At 41.5% G+C, this 19,968-nt stretch overlaps 1 protein-coding gene across 2 annotated transcripts in view; it reads left to right on the top strand.

Annotated features, from left to right (window-relative positions):
* Nucleotides 1-19,737, top strand: part of LOC133127994 (retinal-specific phospholipid-transporting ATPase ABCA4-like) — a 43,156-nt gene extending 23,419 nt beyond the window's left edge. Inside the window, exons 22-49 of one of the 2 annotated variants that reach the window (XM_061241169.1) lie at nucleotides 591-728; nucleotides 1,107-1,291; nucleotides 2,101-2,212; nucleotides 2,835-3,040; nucleotides 3,758-3,812; nucleotides 4,331-4,551; nucleotides 4,861-4,985; nucleotides 5,364-5,462; nucleotides 5,716-5,905; nucleotides 6,716-6,810; nucleotides 6,944-6,976; nucleotides 7,315-7,420; nucleotides 8,080-8,154; nucleotides 8,883-9,052; nucleotides 10,838-11,015; nucleotides 11,164-11,279; nucleotides 11,375-11,522; nucleotides 12,263-12,386; nucleotides 12,550-12,679; nucleotides 13,741-13,861; nucleotides 13,952-14,014; nucleotides 14,381-14,487; nucleotides 14,839-14,980; nucleotides 16,483-16,617; nucleotides 17,029-17,132; nucleotides 17,520-17,612; nucleotides 18,503-18,752; nucleotides 19,578-19,737. In XM_061241169.1, the coding sequence (XP_061097153.1) occupies nucleotides 591-728; nucleotides 1,107-1,291; nucleotides 2,101-2,212; nucleotides 2,835-3,040; nucleotides 3,758-3,812; nucleotides 4,331-4,551; nucleotides 4,861-4,985; nucleotides 5,364-5,462; nucleotides 5,716-5,905; nucleotides 6,716-6,810; nucleotides 6,944-6,976; nucleotides 7,315-7,420; nucleotides 8,080-8,154; nucleotides 8,883-9,052; nucleotides 10,838-11,015; nucleotides 11,164-11,279; nucleotides 11,375-11,522; nucleotides 12,263-12,386; nucleotides 12,550-12,679; nucleotides 13,741-13,861; nucleotides 13,952-14,014; nucleotides 14,381-14,487; nucleotides 14,839-14,980; nucleotides 16,483-16,617; nucleotides 17,029-17,132; nucleotides 17,520-17,612; nucleotides 18,503-18,752; nucleotides 19,578-19,703 (3,647 nt within the window). In that variant the 3' untranslated portion in view covers nucleotides 19,704-19,737. The remainder of the gene's footprint in view (nucleotides 1-590; nucleotides 729-1,106; nucleotides 1,292-2,100; nucleotides 2,213-2,834; nucleotides 3,041-3,757; nucleotides 3,813-4,330; nucleotides 4,552-4,860; nucleotides 4,986-5,363; nucleotides 5,463-5,715; nucleotides 5,906-6,715; nucleotides 6,811-6,943; nucleotides 6,977-7,314; nucleotides 7,421-8,079; nucleotides 8,155-8,882; nucleotides 9,053-10,837; nucleotides 11,016-11,163; nucleotides 11,280-11,374; nucleotides 11,523-12,262; nucleotides 12,387-12,549; nucleotides 12,680-13,740; nucleotides 13,862-13,951; nucleotides 14,015-14,380; nucleotides 14,488-14,838; nucleotides 14,981-16,482; nucleotides 16,618-17,028; nucleotides 17,133-17,519; nucleotides 17,613-18,502; nucleotides 18,753-19,577) is intronic. The other variant, XM_061241170.1, reaches the window with a different exon arrangement.
* Nucleotides 19,738-19,968: the final 231 nt, after the last annotated feature.

The raw sequence follows: 19,968 nt of genomic DNA, 5'->3' as shown, positions 1-19,968 counted from the left end.
CTCAAGATGTCCCGTCTACCTGCGGAAAACTGTTGCATTACATTACACTGCAGTCATTTAACAGACGCTCTTATCCAGAGCGACGTACAATAAAGTGCAAATCAAACCCAGGGACAAGTGTTTAGGAAAGTACAGTTCCGAGTCCTCTCATGAACACTCTCATGCTCACTGGCCTTCACTGCTTAAAAGGCCTAAGGGACAGCCTGTAGCGTAGTTGCGGTACATGACTGGGACTCAGAAGGTAGATGGTTCAAGCGGTGGAGCCACAATAAGATCTGTGCAGCTGTTGGGCCCTTGAGCACATTGCTCCCCAAGCACTGCACAGTGGCTGCCCGCTCCAAAGTAACTAGAATTGATGAAATACAGAGGTCAAATTCCCCCACAGGGTTAAAAACCAGTTTAGAAATGTATTATTGTAGGGCTGTGTGGACTGTAGGGTGTGAAATAGTTAATTGGGTCTGAAGAGCACTTTTACTTGTAATGTAAATGTAATTGTAATGTAAATCACAGATCATTATTTCATAGTATCCTGTTAAGGTGTTTCTATACTTTTATCTGTCATGAAACTGGTTCCTGCTCTTAACATTCAGGGGGCATGCAGAGGAAACTGTCTGTTGCCATGGCATTTGTGGGCGGGGCGAAAGTGGTCATCCTTGACGAGCCCACATCTGGCGTTGATCCCTACTCAAGGAGATCAATCTGGGACCTTCTGCTCAAGTATCGCTCAGGTACACACAGCCCCACCTGCTGGCGAAAGCATTGCAGGCATATCACAACTTCTATCATCCTAAAAATGTCACTGCTTTCCTCCATTGATGAAATGAAGCTTGTGTGCTTTACTTTAAATTTTAGAATTGCGTACTTACAATATTTAATTAGCTAGCTTTCTAATTAATTCATCGGTACATTTACTGTATGTAAAAAGCGATGTAATAGTTCAATAAAAATAGTGAAAGTGAACTATTATTAGAATGTATGTGTACATGTAATTTGTAGTTTTACATGAGCTTTATAAGGTTATAAAAGTGGTAAATGTAGTTTTTAGTTTTGGTGCTGAATGAAGAGAGCAGATGACATTAACTCCTCGCTGTCCACTCCACCCCCAGGCAGGACAGTCATCTTGTCCACCCACCACATGGACGAGGCCGACCTGCTGAGTGACCGTGTGGCCATCATCTCCAAGGGCCGTCTGCACTGCTGTGGCTCGCCGCTCTTCCTCAAGAATTACTTCGGCGTGGGCTTCTACCTCACACTGGTGCGCCGCATTAAGGACCAGAAGAAGAAGAAGGAGGTGACTCGACTAGGACCGACTAGGAATTACACATACTGATATTCCTTGTTTTCTTTTGGTTCTTCCCCTGTTCTGTTCTGGTTTTGGCACTTGCTGATGTGATGTCAGACAACGGGACACACCTCTATTGCACAGGTTGGCCTCCTAATGGATGTGGGGAAAGGTGAACGCAAACTGAGTTAACATTGGGTTATGGTGAAGACAGTCAGGAATACTGCTTAGGGGAAAATAGTTAATGCTTGCTGCACGTTGTTGCTAAGTCAGCGACTTAGAGGGAAGTCACTTTTTCTTTTGTTTCTTTTATGTCCACTGAAACTAATAAATTAAACTATCCACAAAAGCTCCAAGAGAACTTGCCGCCGCAGAAGGCAGAATGATCATATGCATAATTTTTTTGTCCAGTGATCACGGCCTCCCCTAGGTTGACACCTGTGTCCCTGGTTAGCATTTTGAAGGTAGTCGCCTTTCCAGCACCATTCACGCGCAGGAGGCCAAAACACTGATGTACGAGAGAGGATCGGTTTGGATTGAGCTTTGGGTTCCAACCTGACCAGGGTCAAAATACATTATTCTTTTGGATTCAAATACTTTCCTACGATTTACTACGTTTGTTTGGTGTGTTGGAACCTAAGAAATACTCTCAAAAAGTGCAAAGCCCAACCTGCTAGTCCTCTTGGTTGGCTTAGTTGCAACAGGCAAGATCAATCAAGCACAGACACGTATTTGAATCCAAAAACAATTACGTATTTGAACCAGGTCTGATCATAAATCATAAATGTGTGATTTCTTTGCCCCCCCTCCTCTCGCAGAATGAGTGTGACTGTGCATCAGAGTGCTCCTGTACCTGCTCCACCTGCACCAGGCACAAGGAGGAGAGCCTGAACCAGGCCCAGGTCCTGCCTGTGGAGAGGACTATGGATGGTGAGGGTCAGGCTGTATTAAAAAAATGCATCCTTCCTTCCTTCTTTCCTTATTTTCCGCATCTCCTTGTTGTAGCCTCTTTTCCTGAGCCTTATAACTCAGATAGACAGAAAGTATATTAAAAAATCATAAATTTAAGAAATAAATTGTACTGCAGTTAATTTCTCCAAAGACAGCAGACAGCGGGTGACTCTTGACAAAGGCACAACCACAGAAAGTTAATACTATTTAAATGTCATAGCATCAACTCTAGTCCTCAAATCCAAATCCAGCCCTGGTTTTCTTTTTTTCCTGGGTAATTAGTGCTACTGATTGGCCAAACTGTGTTCACACCTGACTACCAGGTAAAGGGAGGGTGGAAAACTGACAACATTAAAAACCGCCTACTAGCATACCACTCATACTAAATCCCAGGCTGATTTTCATTGAAACGTAGTATGAGAAGTATGCAAAGTGTGTGATGTCAGATGCAGCCCAGCAGTTCTTGGCAGATCCCTGTCCGATAGATTATGAAATGCATCATTTGGAGATTTGTTGAAGCTTGTTATGCCATTGAACACTAGTAAGAATTGTTGCAGGATCAGTTATAGGGGTGTTTCTATACTTTCCCCCCATTTCCCAGGCGATGTGGAGAGCATCACCAACCTGATCCACCACCATGTGCCAGAAGCAAAGCTCCTGGAGATGATTGGCCAGGAGATTACATACCTGCTGCCCAACAAGGACTTCAAGTACAGGGCCTACGCCAGTCTGTTCCGTGAGCTGGAGGAGACGCTGACAGACATGGGCCTGAGCAGCTTTGGCATTTCTGACACTTCGCTGGAGGAGGTATGGGCTGGTCCATCTGTGATAATGTCATAATCCTTGAGAGCTTATGGGAGCTGAAGTCCACATTACCCAATGAGAGTTATTCCTGTAGTGCTGTTTGACCTAAGCGTAAGCACACTGACCTGCTGTAAAATTCAGCTATGCCAGCTTGACCAGCTTGACAATTTAGCTGGTCATAAGCTGGTCTAGCTGGGTATGAGCTGGTCAACCTGCTAGTGCTAGTTTCAAAACATTGTTTGAGCTGGTTAAACCATATCGAGCTGGCAGCTGGTATGAACTGGGAAACCTAAATCATATTACAAAATTGTATTGGAATCCAAAACAATTACAGTACGCATTTGACCCAGGTCTGTTATCCAGTAGCTGCTTACATTTCCTGTACAAATGTTTTGTAGAACTGTAGCACTGAGCGGTTGTACAGACTAGAGAGGAAAAATGGTGTCATTTACCTTTCTACTTGGTTTGTTCTGTCTTAAGGATTTTCACAGTCAATACATTAAAATAGAACACTCTGGATGTCCTTTTTAATGTTTAAAAAGGGATATGCACCAAAACATTTTTGGCATTTGAGTTTCCTTTAGATTTTATTGGTTGGGCCTTGACAAGAGTGTCATTCTTTTCTTAGAATGTGTGTGTTGAAGGACATAATTTGTAAACTTTGCTATGTTAGTGTGTTAAGGTAGAAAACTGAAAGCTAACAGGAAGTGTCTTCCCCAGATATTCCTGAAGGTCACGGCTGAGGGGGAAGCAACAGCGAATGGCGCGATCCCAGGTAAATTACAAACTCTAATCTGTATCCTGTGTTTTCCCTTCTCAGACATGACCCTTTTTTCCACAAATTCTATTATATTTCCCCTCTCTCCGTCCCGTAGCTTTGCATGTTTATAAGACATGCATGCACGCACGCACACACACACACACACACACACACACACACACACACACACACACTCACATACACAAATGCACAATAGGCATGTAATGTTTCGTGTTCCCTGCTCATATGTATTTGGTATGTTGCCTGTAGCAGTGTTCTTGTATTTCATGTTTCGTTGTCTGGCTGATCATTCCCTGGGTTGGCATGTGGTCGACATGTGAATTCTTATCTATTTTCTGACACATTTTCTATTGGCATAGCTTGATTTTACTGCACAGATAGCTTATACCGTATAATGCTTTTAGAAATGACCTAAGGGCTAAACCTGGCACTGGAGGCTATGAAGATTACAAAACACTATGGTGTATCTACTGTCCCTGCTTTGCAGTTTTAGCAACTGTTATAAAAGAAAGTAAATGGTCTATTTTCTTTCTGTATCAATGCCTGCTATTGTACAGAGACCAATGGAGTGAAGCAGGCCAACGGTCAGGGCAACCACTGCGATTCGGACAGCGGTGGTGGAAGAGGGTCTAGGCAGGTGAAGGGCTGCAGCCTGGTCTTCAAGCAGTTCTTTGCCCTGCTGATCAAGAGGTTCCACCATGCCACACGCAGCCACAAGGACTTCCTCGCTCAGGTATGCCTGCGTCACACCGCTTGTGGGATTTCCACCAGGTGGTTGCAAGAGTCCTAAATGTTGGAGTTGTTATCATACCCTCAAACGAGGTATGCATCTCAAGTTGCTCTAGTAAATGTCATATCTGCATAAATGTATGCTACGCGGTTGTTTATAATATTGTTTCACACTGAAAAGCCAACAATGTTGTTACAGGCTCCAGAATTTACCCACATTGATATTTTAGAAGCACTTTTTCAGACACCTTGTTTGTCTCTTCCTCGATATTTTGTTTTGTTTCAATTGGAAAACACTCAATCTGCTCCCCAGATTGTCTTGCCTGCTAACTTTGTCCTGGTGGCCCTGTTCTTCACGCTGATCGTCCCTCCGTTCGGGGAGTACCCCAGTCTGACCCTCACGCCGTGGATGTACGGCCAGCAGTTCACCTTCTTCAGGTACAGAGAGCTGGGGACAGAGTTAGCTTTAAAGGACCTCTATGTTTCGCTTCTTTTGAATAATATCTACATCCTGCAGATGTTTGCACAATTGATGAAACCAAAATACTGATGAAATGACTCGTCTGTTATAGTACGTTGTTTTGAGGTACAATATGTAAGTTTTTTGTGTTAAAACATTGTTGTAAGACCGGGGGGGTGGGTTCTACGTCAGCACGTTCACAGAGAAGGGGCAGGAATAAACAGTGTTGTGGTTTGAGGGTGTTTGTTGCTGCAATTCCTCTCTTGACCATTAGAAGTCCAAAATTACCTATTGTACCTTTAACACTCTCTCTCTGATGTAATTTTTACTGTCTCTTCTCTATTTTCTGCTTTCAGCAACGAGCGGCCATCCAACGAGCACATGAGGCATTTCTCAAATGTGCTTTTGAACAGCCCTGGGTTTGGAACACGCTGCATGCTAGACCAGCCTCTGGAGTGAGTCTCATGGGGTGGCAGGACATTGCGTTTAAATTCTGTTTCTAACCAGCCAAATTGCTAGATGTTGGCCTGCTGGGATTCCTTTGATGTTTATTCTTAACATTGCCCATGATTCAGATATTTGTCATTAAGTTCAGCCTGGATTGAATAGAAATTTGTCCTTAACTTTGACTGAAATGCATTTGTTGTCATTCTTCACAAACACTGAAAATTCAGTGATTGAACAAATTAACTCTGTGGTTCCTCATAGGAACATGCCCTGTCACAACATCACCACAGCATGGGGGGTTCCCACTGTGCCCCCTGTGGTCTCCAACATCCTCCAGAGCCCCCAGTGGAACGAACTGAACCCCTCTCCCAGCTGCCGGTGCAGCACGGACAGGAAACTCACCATGCTGCCTGTCTGTCCCCTGGGAGCTGGAGGCCTGCCTCCACCGCAGGTTAGCGTTAGCATCTGTTCTCCACCCTCCACAGGCCTGTCTGCCTGTTTATAGCCATCTGCTGCTTCTCCGGTTTGTCTGTTAATTACTGTCTACACACCTTTTACTGTCTGTTCATCCGCGCAGTGTTTATTACTGTCTGCGTACCTCTTACTGTCCGTCTCTTTGACTGTCTGTTTGTTACTGCGTCTCGATTCACCTTTGAGTGTCTGTCTTTTTAAGTCTGTTTGTTTGTTAACGTCTATCCATTCACTTCAATCTGACCGTCTGTTTACCTTGGTCTATTCACCTCCATCTGAATGTGTACTCCATCTCTACTTGTGTATAAATGCTTGTCTTTGCCCCTGTCTGTTCACCCATATCTGTCTGTTCACCTCTATTGGTCTTTGTGTTTCAATCTGTTTGTCTGCCCCTATTGATCTGTTCTTCAACTGTTGAATGTTTGAGCAGAGATTACTTCCAGCTGTATGAATCTAGCAGGCACCACAGAACCCAGATGTCCCATCTTATTTTCTTTTATGCTTAAATACATTGGTGCAACCATCTGCTTTAACTGCACCATGGTGCTGTGGCAGGTGGCCATTTTGTGGGCATAACATATCTCACTAGTGGACATTTGCAGACAGATGCGTCTGCTGGGATTTTATGTTTTAGGATGCACTGGAGCTCAAATAAGTCACATTCAGATAGAGCAGTCAACTCAGGGGGAACCCAGGAATCGTGTGACTAGAATAGTTTTTAATGAATGTTAATTCAAACAAGTAAATGTGAAGTACCATTTTAATTGTTATTGATGTGTGTGTTCTGCAGAGGATTCAGCCCACAGGGGATGTGATTTTGGATCTCAGGGAGCGGAACATTTCTGATTTCCTAGTTAAGACCTACCCCAGTCTCATCAGAACCAGGTAGCCATTTTCCATTAATTCACTGCTTAATTTCCCCTCACAATTGTTATGTCAAGTCTTTGAGTTATTTTTTATTCAGTGTCTAATATTTACTACTCTTCTCAAACTTAATTTAATTTTTTTTTTTTTTCAGTTTAAAAAGCAAATACTGGGTGAATGAGCAAAGGTACAATTTCCTTTTCTTAAAATATGACATCTTCTTCCTAAGTAATTATATTCTTTCAGTCCAAAAATATACAACATATTAGCTTTTGTCTATATTGTGTGCATAACTGAAACCCAATCAAACAAAACTGTATCCTGACCCTGACCCAAACAGCGAGTCAAATCTCAAATCTGTTTTTATCTTGGGTCAGGTATCTCGTATTCAGCTTCTGGTAGACCCATGAATACCCCATTGCATGAGCAATATAGCCCTCTAGTGGTTTCTTGATAGAGGGCTTGGGAGGGCTTTCAGATATAACGAAAATGCATAGTGCCTATATTTGCTTTGGCTATTTTCAGATATGGAGGGATTTCTATTGGGGGGCAGCTTCCTATCCTCGATGTGGACCCCAGAAATATTCAGGATGTCCTTTACCAGCTGGGACGCATGTTCAATATCACAGGGGTAAAGTATAACGTATATTTTATGTGGCTTTACTAGAGTGGTCTAAAGCCAGAGGTATAAAACTCTGGGAAAGTGTTTGGTTGTCCATTGTAAGCATTAATAAACCTGCTGTGGCTTGGTGTGCATTCAGTAAATATCTTCTCCATAGTCAAACATTTTAATAAAGGTAAATTAATGCAATATAAAAAGTGAAATGAAGTGTGCACATTAAATGATAATTGTTATAACTGCTGCTTGATAACTTAAAAAAATCCAATGCCTATTAATTTGGAAATGGGTTCACTGTAAGTACGATGCTCTTAATTATTCTATGCAATTACACACAGTGACCATTATGTCTGTAAGCAACAGCTCCATTTAATGGATGTAGAGAGCTGGCTTCAAGTTCAGAGAAGCAGTTTTACACTTCGGAGCGAAAGAGCCTTTGTTTTTTTTTCAGAAACATCTACCCTGTTCCACACATTAATAGCGGTATAAAAATTCATAGTTCCATGGACCATGGACGTTTAATGATGGTTGTTTTTATTACTATGGCATTTAACCTAATTATAATAATATGAAAGTAAGGAAATGCTTCTCATTTTAGCACTTTGTTTTGACATTTTGTTTTCTAAATGTATTCCCATAAGCATTCCATTATGTCCTATGTTCCTTTTCAGGGTAATTATACCAAACTTGCAATCAAGGAAATAGGACCTTTTCTGAGATATATGGAGAGTGAATACAATGTCAAGGTGAGATCTGTTCTTGGATACACATGCTTACATTTCTTCCGAAGTCCATAGACTCTTTTTCAAGAGACCCTGGCATGCAATAGACAATTGAAACTAAAGTACATAAATGTACATAAACTGCACTTACATGCATTGTCAAATATTAAATATTGAACAGCAAGGTCAGATCATATTCATTCATTGAACAGGCCCTTAAGTACAGCCTTGAAATAACCTCTGAGATCTAGGATGCTTTGTTGAAAAATATTGTATTTATATTTTTTGTAATAGTGTTTATCAGTCTTTCAGTGTGTTTCTCACCATACCTGTCCAATACAATTAAAATAAAATGAATTATCCTGGAGGTAATTTGAAGAACAAGATGCACAATGGCCGAAGGCAGATAGTCCAATTCAGAGTAGAAATGGTGAATGTGGAGATAGGATTGCTTTGAGAGCGTGTCTGGGAGTTATTACTACTCCAGGTGTGAAGTGATAGATAGGGAGTTTCAGAAGAACTGCTTTTTTAAACACATAAAAGCCAATGCTGGGCCCATCTAGAAGTCAGGGACAGGTATGGATGGAGGTTTATATGGCCCCTCCCAGTAGAAATAAGCATGTGAGCAGATGGTGCTTCTCGAGTTGTCTGCCCAAACTAGCTTTTCAGGCTTCACATCATTATTATAATATTATAATTCAGCGGCAAAGAAACAGGAAGTGGTCCGTCACCTGCTTCCTCTCCTGTTCCAGGTGTGGTACAACAACAAGGGCTGGCACGCCATGGTGTCCTTCTTGAACGTGGCCAACAATGCCATCCTCCGGGCCAACCTGCCACCCAATGCCAATCCTGCAGAGTACGGCATCACCGCCATCAACCACCCTCTCAACTTGACCAAAGAGCAGCTCTCAGAAGTCACCGTGTGAGTGGTCAGGTCCATGCCTTTTTAAAGCCCATTTTTATTATACAGGAAGACTGCACATTTTCTGCAGATAGGGTCAATAAAACCAACACTGTTGTTAGGGTCATATGTTCAGCTCTCTCCTGCTACAGTAATACAGTACATGGATAAGCCACCACTGCTTGTTTCAGTAAAGGTACATGGGTCCAGGCCAAAGGCACCAGGGAGGCATCCGGTTCCTCTGAATCTGAGCAAACACTGTTCCTCAGAGTAAACCTTCTTTATGCTCTGTCTGGGTAAACGCTGAGACAATTTGTGGTCAATTTGTGGTCAATTTGTGGTCAAATTTGTAATTTCATATATTTGTGGACGGTCCCTCCTTACAAATATGTTTCCGTGCAAATGTTCTTTTTTAAATCAATGACTCAGTCATGATGATTTGTCATGACTGCAATTTACCAGCTTGAAGAGATGAAAATAAAAATGCCTCATAAATGCTTTCTCTGCTAGGGGGAGAGTGTGCTCTCAGTTTTAATTAATGAAAAGTAATAATAATTTAATTAAACTGTCACTTCAAATCAAGATTGAGTGTTAATAAAATGCTACCATCAACAATTGTGCAAAATGTTTAAATACAAAATTGATTTATATTTTTGTAGCTTTTTAAAATGACCATTCTAGTTAGCATAAGGTCATGAGGCTGGATGTACTCTGTAATATAGAGGGATATATTTAATAATATCCTGAATAGATTCACCTGTCAGTTATTGGCCTTTGCTCCTTTGCATTCCCTTGTGATAGTAAATGGCTGCTGTATGAATAATAACCATTGTTTAAAACTAACTAACCATGTTTTTTGGAGGGTTTTTTGCACCCTTCTCTGCAAATTCTAGAAACTGTTGTGCATTAAAATCCCAGGAGATCAGTAGTTTCTAAGATACTGAAACCACCCTGTCTGGCACCATCAATCATTCTACTGCCAAAGTAACTTAGATCACATTTCTTCCCCATTGGTCTGAAATCAGCTGACCACATCTGCATGCTTTTATGCATTTAGTTGCTGCCACGTTATTAGCTGATGAAATATTAGCATTAACAACTGGTGTACAGGTTTACCTAATAAAGTGGTCACTGAGTGTATATCACAGCTTTAATATTAAGTTGATAGTGGATTTGACTGATGCTAAATGAGGAGGGGGAAGCAGAGCCGTAGCTTATGGCTCTGCCTTAGAAGATATTGATTGGAGGGGAATGGACAATTGACAGACATTTGATCTAGATACACACCCAGCTGGTACACGATGATGTCAAATCTCATAAAATCTTGTTTTCCAGGAAGTGAATGAAGAAAAAACATCAGTGTGTACATTTTTTGGAATATACAGTACTGTGTAGAAGTCTTAGGTGCCCTAGACTTTATTATATATATATGCTTATTTTTTGGTTATTTTTTGTTTGTGTTAGTATAAAAGAACACATTTGAGATTTCCAAATATTCATTATCTGAAAGATTTAATTTTACAGAGACATTTTTGTATTTAATTTTCAAAAGTAACATATTACTGTAAGTAATTGACTACTTTTTACATAAAAACATGATCAAGACTGTCTGAGATCAGAAGCAAGGAGCGAAACGTATAGTATGTTTATTTACGACCTTTCATTGACTTATTTTTGGAAGAATTTTATCTGTACAGAATGTCATATGACCTTTGCACAGTACTGTATACTTACAGTTATGAAGAATTTACTAAATTCGGGAAAAAGTGAATTTAGGTTCTTGAAGGTTTTGTTTTCCCTCTCCAGACTGACCACGTCCGTGGATGCGGTGGTGGCCATATGCGTGATCTTTGCCATGTCCTTCGTCCCGGCCAGCTTTGTGCTCTACCTGATACAGGAACGGGTCACCAAGGCCAAGCACCTGCAGTTCGTCAGTGGCGTCAGCCCCTTGGTCTACTGGGTCACCAACTTCTTCTGGGATATGGTGAGAAACAACTGTATCCCAAACCACCACGCACGCTGCACCACTCTATCTGACAGACAAATACATTTGGGATTAAACTCTTTATTTCACAGCTCATTAATTACATAGTGATCTGGAACCAACTTCATCACACCTGCTTCTCTTCCAGATCAATTACTCCATCAGCACAGCGATGGTGGTGGGGATCTTTGTGGCTTTTGATAAGAAGTGCTACACCTCGCCGACCAACCTCCCGGCCCTTGTCGCTCTATTGCTTCTCTACGGGTAAAGTCACAGATATGCTAATGCGTACATTCACACTCATAAATCTTTGCCTTGACCTTTTTGACCCTGCTCTACCCTTGTTTCGCACTTTGCAGGTGGTCAGTGACCCCCATGATGTACCCGATGTCCTACCTGTTCAGTGTCCCTAGCACAGCCTACGTCTCGCTCTCCTGCATCAACCTCTTCATCGGGATCAACAGCAGTGCCATCACCTTCATCCTGGAGCTCTTCGAGAACAACCGGGTGAGAGGAGGGGAACACCCATCTGACTTTACACAGTAGTCTTGAAGATAGTGATGATGATGATAATGATGATGATGATGATGACACTATAATAGTAATAATAAAAATCATCATCACTATATTCTATGTATATAGAATATAGTGGGGCGACATGGCTCAGGCAGTAAGAGCAGTCATCTGGCAGTCGTCGGGTTGCCGGTTCGATCCCCCGCCTGGGCTGTGTCGAAGTGTCCCTGAGCAAGACACCTAACCCCCAAATGCTCCTGACGAGCTGGTCGGCACCTTGCATGGCAGCCAATCGCCGTCGGTGTGTGAGTGTGTGTATGAATGGGTGAATGAGAAACATCAATTGTACAGCGCTTTGGATAAAGGCGCTATATAAATGCCAACCATTTACCATATACTATGGCTCCTTTCGCCTTGTCTAAACAATAATGTTTTATTACTCTCCTTTCTGTTTAGAAGAGTGTCACCCTCTAAGCTTTCTTCTCCAGCAGAATAATATATGGCAGGACTCCTGTGTGTTTTTTCTTTATCTGTGTCCTAGGAATAAAGATGGTTAAAAACCTAACAGTTTCAGAGAACTACAAATGCTTGTACTTCTCTCCATGATCATGAAATAAAGCTGGACTGAGATAGGCCTGAAGGCTGCGTAGGCCTGAATTATTCTGAACGGAATTGTTCCTTGGTTAGTGCTGTAACTGTTATATGTTATTGCTTTGATTACTTGGTTTTTCCAGGCCCTACTCAAGTTTAATGAGATCCTGAAGAAAGGGCTACTTGTATTTCCTCATTTCTGCCTGGGACGTGGCCTGATCGACATGGCCATGAACCAGGCTGTGACCGACGTCTACGCCAGATTCGGTGAGTGGCTCCTGATTGGCTGGAAGGGAAATGGAGATAGCAAACCTTTGCTTTTTTCTCAGCTGTGCCTTCTGTTGACCTCTGATGCAGCTTTCCTTGATAGCCGAGACATCTCTTCTGCTTGTTTTGTAAATGTTATGCTTCTTGATTTTTATTTTTTAAGGGGAAGAGTACAGTAAGGATCCTTTCAAGTGGGATTTTGTGGGGAAGAACATGGCTTTCATGGCGGCTGAAGGCATTGTGTATTTCATTTTGACAATCCTCATCCAATACCATTTCTTCATGGATCATTGGTGAGACACCTGATCTGAGACATTTTAATATGTTCTTGTGGCATCACTTTGGAAACCTTTGTTACCTCATGAAAAATTACTATTACTATGTTGTCATTACAATATATTGCATTACATTATGTCTGTTTCACATTTGTCGATATTTGTTGATAATGTTCCAGATCAAAAGCTCCAGGTCAAAGCTAAAGCACAAAATAGTTTTTCAGTAGTTTAAGACCAGTCATGATAGTATAGATTACAAACAAGATTTAGAGCCAGTGATAAATAGCTTTACAGCATAATCAATTATCCAGTCAAACATATTGAACTACCATGTCAACAAATGCTGATGTGATTTAAATGCTATTAATCACAAGTTTTAAGTCAAATGTTTGCATTACTAGCAAAACGAAAATTAGTATTTGGAAAATCCATGGCGATTGTAATCCAGCTGCAAAATGGCATGAAATGGTGGAGATAATAAGGTTTGAAAATTGCCATTTTACATGGGGGAGCGGAAAACACAAACATACACTCACACTAATCACGGACAGCTGGAACAACCTTTTCATGTTTCCATCTGATGAATGATACTGATTATGGAGTGAAGTTCTGAGCGATAATAAAGCTAGGTTTGTAAGAAATAGTAATTAAAACAAATTAAAATATATATATTTTTACAATATTTACAATAAGGTCACATGTATTAACTCCTGTAGTTGCTAACATGAATTAATGATTTACAAATGCATTAATTAAGCATTAAATTATCTTTTCATTAGTTGATTAATTTATTAACTCCTAACTGATGTATTAGTTATATTAATACTTATACATTAGCAAACCATAGAATAAACATGCAATTAGTTTCACTGATTAACTGGTTTTCTCATTCCAATATGAATTGGCATGAACTAATGTAGCTGTTAGCATGTATTAATGATGTACAAATACATAAACGAAGCTGAACAGCTTAACGTTTCAGTAGTTACATAATTAACAACTACATTCGTTCATACCGATTTGTGTAACCTTGTAGTAAAGTGTTAGCAAATATTCACCAAAAAGCGGTCTTCATCCAGGTTATCGGACGTCCCAAAGACGTCCGTCGAAGCGGAGGATGAGGACGTGACCCAGGAACGCAAGAGGGTCTGTAGTGGCGGAAACAAGGATGACATTCTGCAGATCAGAGACCTGTCCAAGGTGAGATTGACAAGCAGAGGGAGGGGCATCTTTGAAGTTGCTGTTCCATCCTGATGGTTGGCTGACACCCCCCCTCCTCTCTCGAAACAGACATACGTGGGCAGGAAACGGCCGGCTGTGGACAGGATCTGTGTGGGCGTGCCCGCAGGGGAGGTACACACAAGTTAAAAATGTGCAATCTGTATATGCCAGTAGGTCTATATTTCAGTGCCCACGTGCGCCCTCGTCAATTCACAAGCTTGCAATGGAGTTAATTATGCGTGTGTATTGTTGGAATCCCACCTGGGTCCAAATACATAATTACTTTGGATTCAAATACTTTTCTGTACTCAGTGATCTTGCCTGGTGCAATTCAACAAACCAAGAGGACCAGAACTTGGTTTTTGAGTGCATTTCATAGGTTTCAATACACCAGGCAAGCTCAGTCAAGCATAGAAACGTATTTGAAGTTACGTATTTGACCTAGGTCTGGTTGGAATCCCAAAGCTCAATCCAAATCGATCCTCTCTTGTACACCAGTGTTTTGGCCTCCTGGGCGTAAACGGCGCTGGAAAGACAACCACCTTTAAAATGCTAACCGGGGACACAGATGTCAGCTCAGGGGAGGCTTCGGTTGCTGGCTACAGGTAGGCAAATGCACAAACCACAGCTATACCTCTGTTTGACCGCTTGTCATGTTCACGACTGTCGCAAAGTTCTTCATGGAATTATTTCCCTTTTTGATTTCTCAGGATGTTTAAAACATACTCAATGCTATGCAAGATATGATATAGGATACATGAAAATAGTATGAAAAATAGTATGCCGTCATACAAATGGCACCTTTGAGGGAAAACAGTAATATGTGGGGCAATTTCTCCACTCAGAGAAATTTCTGCATGTTTGATTTGTGTGTTTACCTATGAAGCGTTGTTCAGAGTTGTTAAAAAATGATTATTGCGCCTTATCAGTGTTCTTACCACGCCATTTTTCTTCAGTATTCTCACCAACATCCTGGACGTTCATCAGAACATGGGCTACTGCCCCCAGTTTGATGCCATTGATGACCTGTTGACCGGGCGGGAACACCTCCACCTCTACGCCCGTCTGCGAGGGGTGCCTGAATCTGAGATCAGCAGGGTGAGTGAATCAGCCCACACTCCGGGGTTATTGTTTCATGCGCCGGACTGTACAGGGGCAACAAGAGCCATGTCATTTAAAGGTACAATAGGTACGATTTACAATAGGTTACAAGACTATTGTAAATCCCTTCCTATCATTGAAAAAGGCTCACTGACACGTTGACTCACCCTCTGCCTGTGTTTATAGTTTATAGTTTATAATTCGGGTTTCAAAATATACCGTTGACACACCGACTTTCTGTACCAAAACATTGTACAGCTGTACAATAATTCAAGCTCATTGGTTGAAAATTGCCACAGCCAATGTCGTTTCAACGTCAGTTTGTTCACAGAGAAGGGGGAGGGATAAACAGTGTTGTGATTAGAGGGTGTTTGCCGCTGCAATTCCTCTCTTGACCGTTAGGAGTCCGAAATGACCTATTGTACCTTTAACCTTTTACAGAATAAGCTCCTAGAACTATGCCCAGTTTAAGAAAACCACCAGTTTAATGGGTAGTCTGTGCACAAGCTGCTGTTTGGTTGAGAAAGACAAAGTAAGGAGGCAATCCCATCAGGAAAACACTTCACACTAGATCCAATTATTGGGGTCTTTATTTCTGCAGGAAGAGTATGCCTGCTGACTGAGTCAACACCGCACTAAAAAAAACATTATTTACAGCAATCCTTTATACCCTAAAGGGACTGTGCAAATGTGTGTATATCAGTTTCAAGGACATCCAACTCATTTTCAACAAGAAAGTAAAACTTCTCATCCTCATTTTTTGTAATATTTCTTGGTCAAGGCCTGTAGGACCTTCCGGCCAGTGCGATGTTGAATCTGGCTCACACGGGTACTCAGTCATTCATATAAAAGATAGAAGCAATGCTGATCAGGACAGAACATTAAACAATATGTATTTTAAAAATACAGTATAATGAGAATAATAATATAGACAACAACATGTTAACCATACAAGAACTACTGGGAGTTTTCAAGACCAGGCTTGATACAATGATCGATACGATTTAGCTTTTAGACAAACTTAGCAGTAGGTACACTTAGGGGCTGGAAAAGCAGGGCTGAATGGCCTGTTCTCGCCATTACCTTATGTTATGTTATGTTATGTTATGTTATGTTATGTGATACTATGCTATGCTATGCTATGTTATGTTATGTTATGTTATGCTATGTTATGCTATGCTATGCTATGCTATGCTATGTTATGTTATGCTATGCTATGCTATGCTATGCTATGTTATGTTATGTTATGCTATGCTATGTTATGTTATGCTATGCTATGTTATGTTATGTTATGTTATGCTATGCTATGCTATGTTATGTTATGTTATGTTCTGCTATGTTATGCTATGCTATGCTATGCTATGTTATGCTATGCTATGCTATGTTATGTTATGTTCTGCTATGCTATGCTAGGCTATGTTATGTCATGCTATGCTGTGCTATGCATAATACAGTGTATTTCAAGAGCCTGGCCTGTACGACTCCTCTCTGTCCCCTAGGTGGCGCAGTGGGGGATCGAGAAGCTAGGGCTCTCCGAGTACGCAGAGCGCTGTGCGGGGACTTACAGCGGTGGAAACAAGCGCAAGCTGTCCACAGCCATCGCCATGATAGGCTGCCCGGCCCTGGTTCTGCTGGTAGGGGGCGCTGTTACAGTCTCATTTTTTATATAGGTGTAGTTTGCTCGAGGACTCCCACTTGGACCTGCGTATTAGTCATTGGTTCCAGATGGGCTGCAGTCTGGATACTGGATTTCAACAGCTTTTCTGAGGGTTATCTTTGTTATTTCAGTTGCTTGACTGAGGCTACTTTTTGCAGGAAAGTCTGTGCCAGTATTCTGACAAAATCATGTCAGTGGAGAAATAACTTTAAACCATCACATTTTCATTTGGCTAATGTCTGTTGACGACTTAATTATTTTTTGATAATTGCATGAGTTACCTGATACATTCCATGTCAATATGGATCTTTCAACATGAATTGGTGTTTGTGTTTACATGTGTGTCCATGTGCATGTTGTTTGTGTGCATGTACTTGCATGTGCACAGGATGAGCCCACCACTGGCATGGATCCACACTCCCGGCGCTTCCTGTGGAACGCCATCATGAGTGTCATTCAGGACAGAAGAGCTGTGGTTCTGACCTCACACAGGCAAGTCCTGTTCTGATACATCTGTATGCATCTGTGTGTATTTGTGTGGGGTGTGTGAGAGATTGACAGATGGTGTGTATGAGAGAGAGAGAGTAAAGAGTGAGAGTGAGATAGCCTGTTGCCTAGTGGTTAATGGGATCCGGAAGGTTGGTGGTTCAAGCCCCGATGTAGCCACAGTAAGATCCACAAAGCTGTTGGGCCCTTAACCCCCCTTTGCTCTGGGGGGGATTGTCTCCTGTTTTATCTAATCAACTGTCAGTCGCTTTGGATAAAAGCGTCAGTTAAATAACAAATGATTAATTATTATATAGAGATGTTTTGTTGGGTGGAGGGGAGGTGGGGTGTGAAGCAGTTCTCTAACACGGGTTCCATTTTGGGGTTCCTCAGCATGGAGGAGTGTGAAGCTCTGTGCACCCGACTTGTCATCATGGTCAACGGAACTTTCAAATGTCTGGGCACCATTCAGCACCTCAAATACAAGTAAGCTAAAAGACATACACCTCTTACTTATCTAGAATTATAGGGTACATCAGCCTAGAGCAGGGGTATCCAGTCCTATCCGAAAAGGGCCAGTGTGTAGGTTTTTGTTTTAGCCCAGTACTACAACATCTGATTAAACTATCTGATTAACAATCCACATTCAACAATTATTACTGTTAGCCCTCATATTATGTTAAGATTTTATGGCCGTTTTCATGTTGGGAGTCAAATTGACCCCAACAGTTTGAATTGACACAAAATTATTGTAATAGAAAAACGTTGACACTTTGTGTTGTGCCTTCTTACTTGCCTTTTATGTGCCTTCTTACTTGCCTTTCACCTTGAAAAATCTAAGGTAAGTGAAAGTTTGACACCTGTATGGGAAAGTGCCACCAGAATCATCCAAATCTGAAAGGAGAAAATTAGCAAAAGCATTGTTTCAAAATTGAAAAAAAGATTAACTGGTTTTTAAGAGATGCCAAACGCTGAATGGGGTCAAATAGACCCCAAACATGGTATGAAGGTTAAGATATACAGATGATATGTCGTGCACACACACTTCTCCCCGCCTTTTAACAACAGTGACCACAATGGAAATAAGTCTTGACTTTTTTGTGTTATCCTTGATGTTCTTTTTATTGTGCAGGTGCATTGGGGATGTAACCATGTATTTGCCAATTTGAAAGTGTAAACTAAAAACAAAAACAAAAACAACTTGATTAGTACAACCAGATGTCTCAGTGCTGGGCTGTGACAACAACCAGCACCCACACCATACCTTTTCTGATGATGTTCTCTCAACGCGGACCATCTGGTTGCTCAGGAGAATCTGTGGGGATAAACCAAAGCTCCAGCATTTATGACCGTTTTGCGCTCTTAACGGTTCACAGGTTTGGTGACGGCTACGTGGTCACCATGAAGATCAAGGCAGCTAAGCCTGGGCTGGCTCCTGACCTGAACCCAGCGGAGGCGTTCATGGAGAGCAGTTTCCCTGGCTGTGTGCAGAGGGAGAAACACTATAACACCCTGCAGTACGAGATTGCCTCTTCCTCCCTCGCCCGCATCTTCCAGCTGGTGGTGGCCAACAAGGAGAAGCTCAACATCGAGGATTACTCCGTCTCTCAGACCACGCTCGACCAGGTACGGTCAAGCACTCAATCTGTTCCACCGCTCTGCGCTCATACCAATGTGCAGTCACCTGCAGCTGCTCCACAGGCCTGGATTCAGTTACAATTTGCCCTTTAATGCAAGGTGTTCCTTCAGTCAATTTGACCTTATGCTGTATTTGCAAGTTAATGCAAGGTAAAGTCCTTGTTTTGTGGTTTTAAAATTGTTGAACTGTGTGAAGAAATTTTCGTTTGATTATCATTAATCATGAAATGTTGTTAGCATTTACATTTTCATTAAATTGTAAATTGAATGGATGACTGAGTATTTTCCTAAAATAATAATGGTATGTATATCTTAATCAAATTTTACGGATGTGGAAGATTACAGACACACTTTCAGTGCACCATCGTATTCTCAAGGACTACCAAGTCATCTTCTATATTGTTTAATGAGGTTGGTGAACATTGGGGGATCTTTGACCATTGCTCCATACAGAATCTTTCAAGCTACTTCAGTCTATACTTGTGTACTGCACTTCAATTTAAACCACACCTTTGCAATTGGTACAAGTCTAGAGACTGCGATGGCCATTGCAAAACAATAATTTGGTGGTCAGATGACAAATTCTTGGTTGATGTTTCGATCATTATCTTGCAGAAAGATACATTTGCGGGCACGTTTTAGCTGCATAAATGGGGGTCATTGGGAATATGCTGAATACTTTACTGCATATGGATGCAAATCACAATATGATAAAGGATCTCTAAATGTCATTGAGAATGCCATAATTCAGGGATTAAAGTTGAATAAATTAGACGTTTCCGTGTCTCATCATAACGCCTTGGTTTTTTGCAGGTGTTTGTTAACTTTGCCAAGCAGCAGTCAGGTGAAGACGATGACCTCGTGCTACACCCACGAGCAGCGGGGGCACGGCGGGAAATGAAGATCTTACCGCTCAAAGATCTGCGGAATAAGCCATAAACCACCAAAGGACTAAAAACGCTGGTGGTGTGGACCAACCTGTGTATAGACCTATGTACATATACTGTACATAGACCAAGTGGTGCTGTGTTTGACCAGGTCAATTTTTTTGTGACAAAGGCTTGGATTTGATATAGCTAATATAAGAAATGAAGGGCAAAGTCGGTGGCAGCTGGATTTAGTGCAAGTCTTCAAAATATTTTTATTATATTCACTCAGGAAGGAGATATTTTCAGCTTTTCCTTCACCAGAAACCAAAATCAAG

Source organism: Conger conger, chromosome 5, assembly GCF_963514075.1.
Source record: "Conger conger chromosome 5, fConCon1.1, whole genome shotgun sequence".
Taxonomy (NCBI): Eukaryota; Metazoa; Chordata; class Actinopteri; order Anguilliformes; family Congridae; genus Conger; species Conger conger.
Note: the sequence above shows the minus strand (reverse complement) of the source record. Positions and strands in the feature narration are given on the sequence as shown.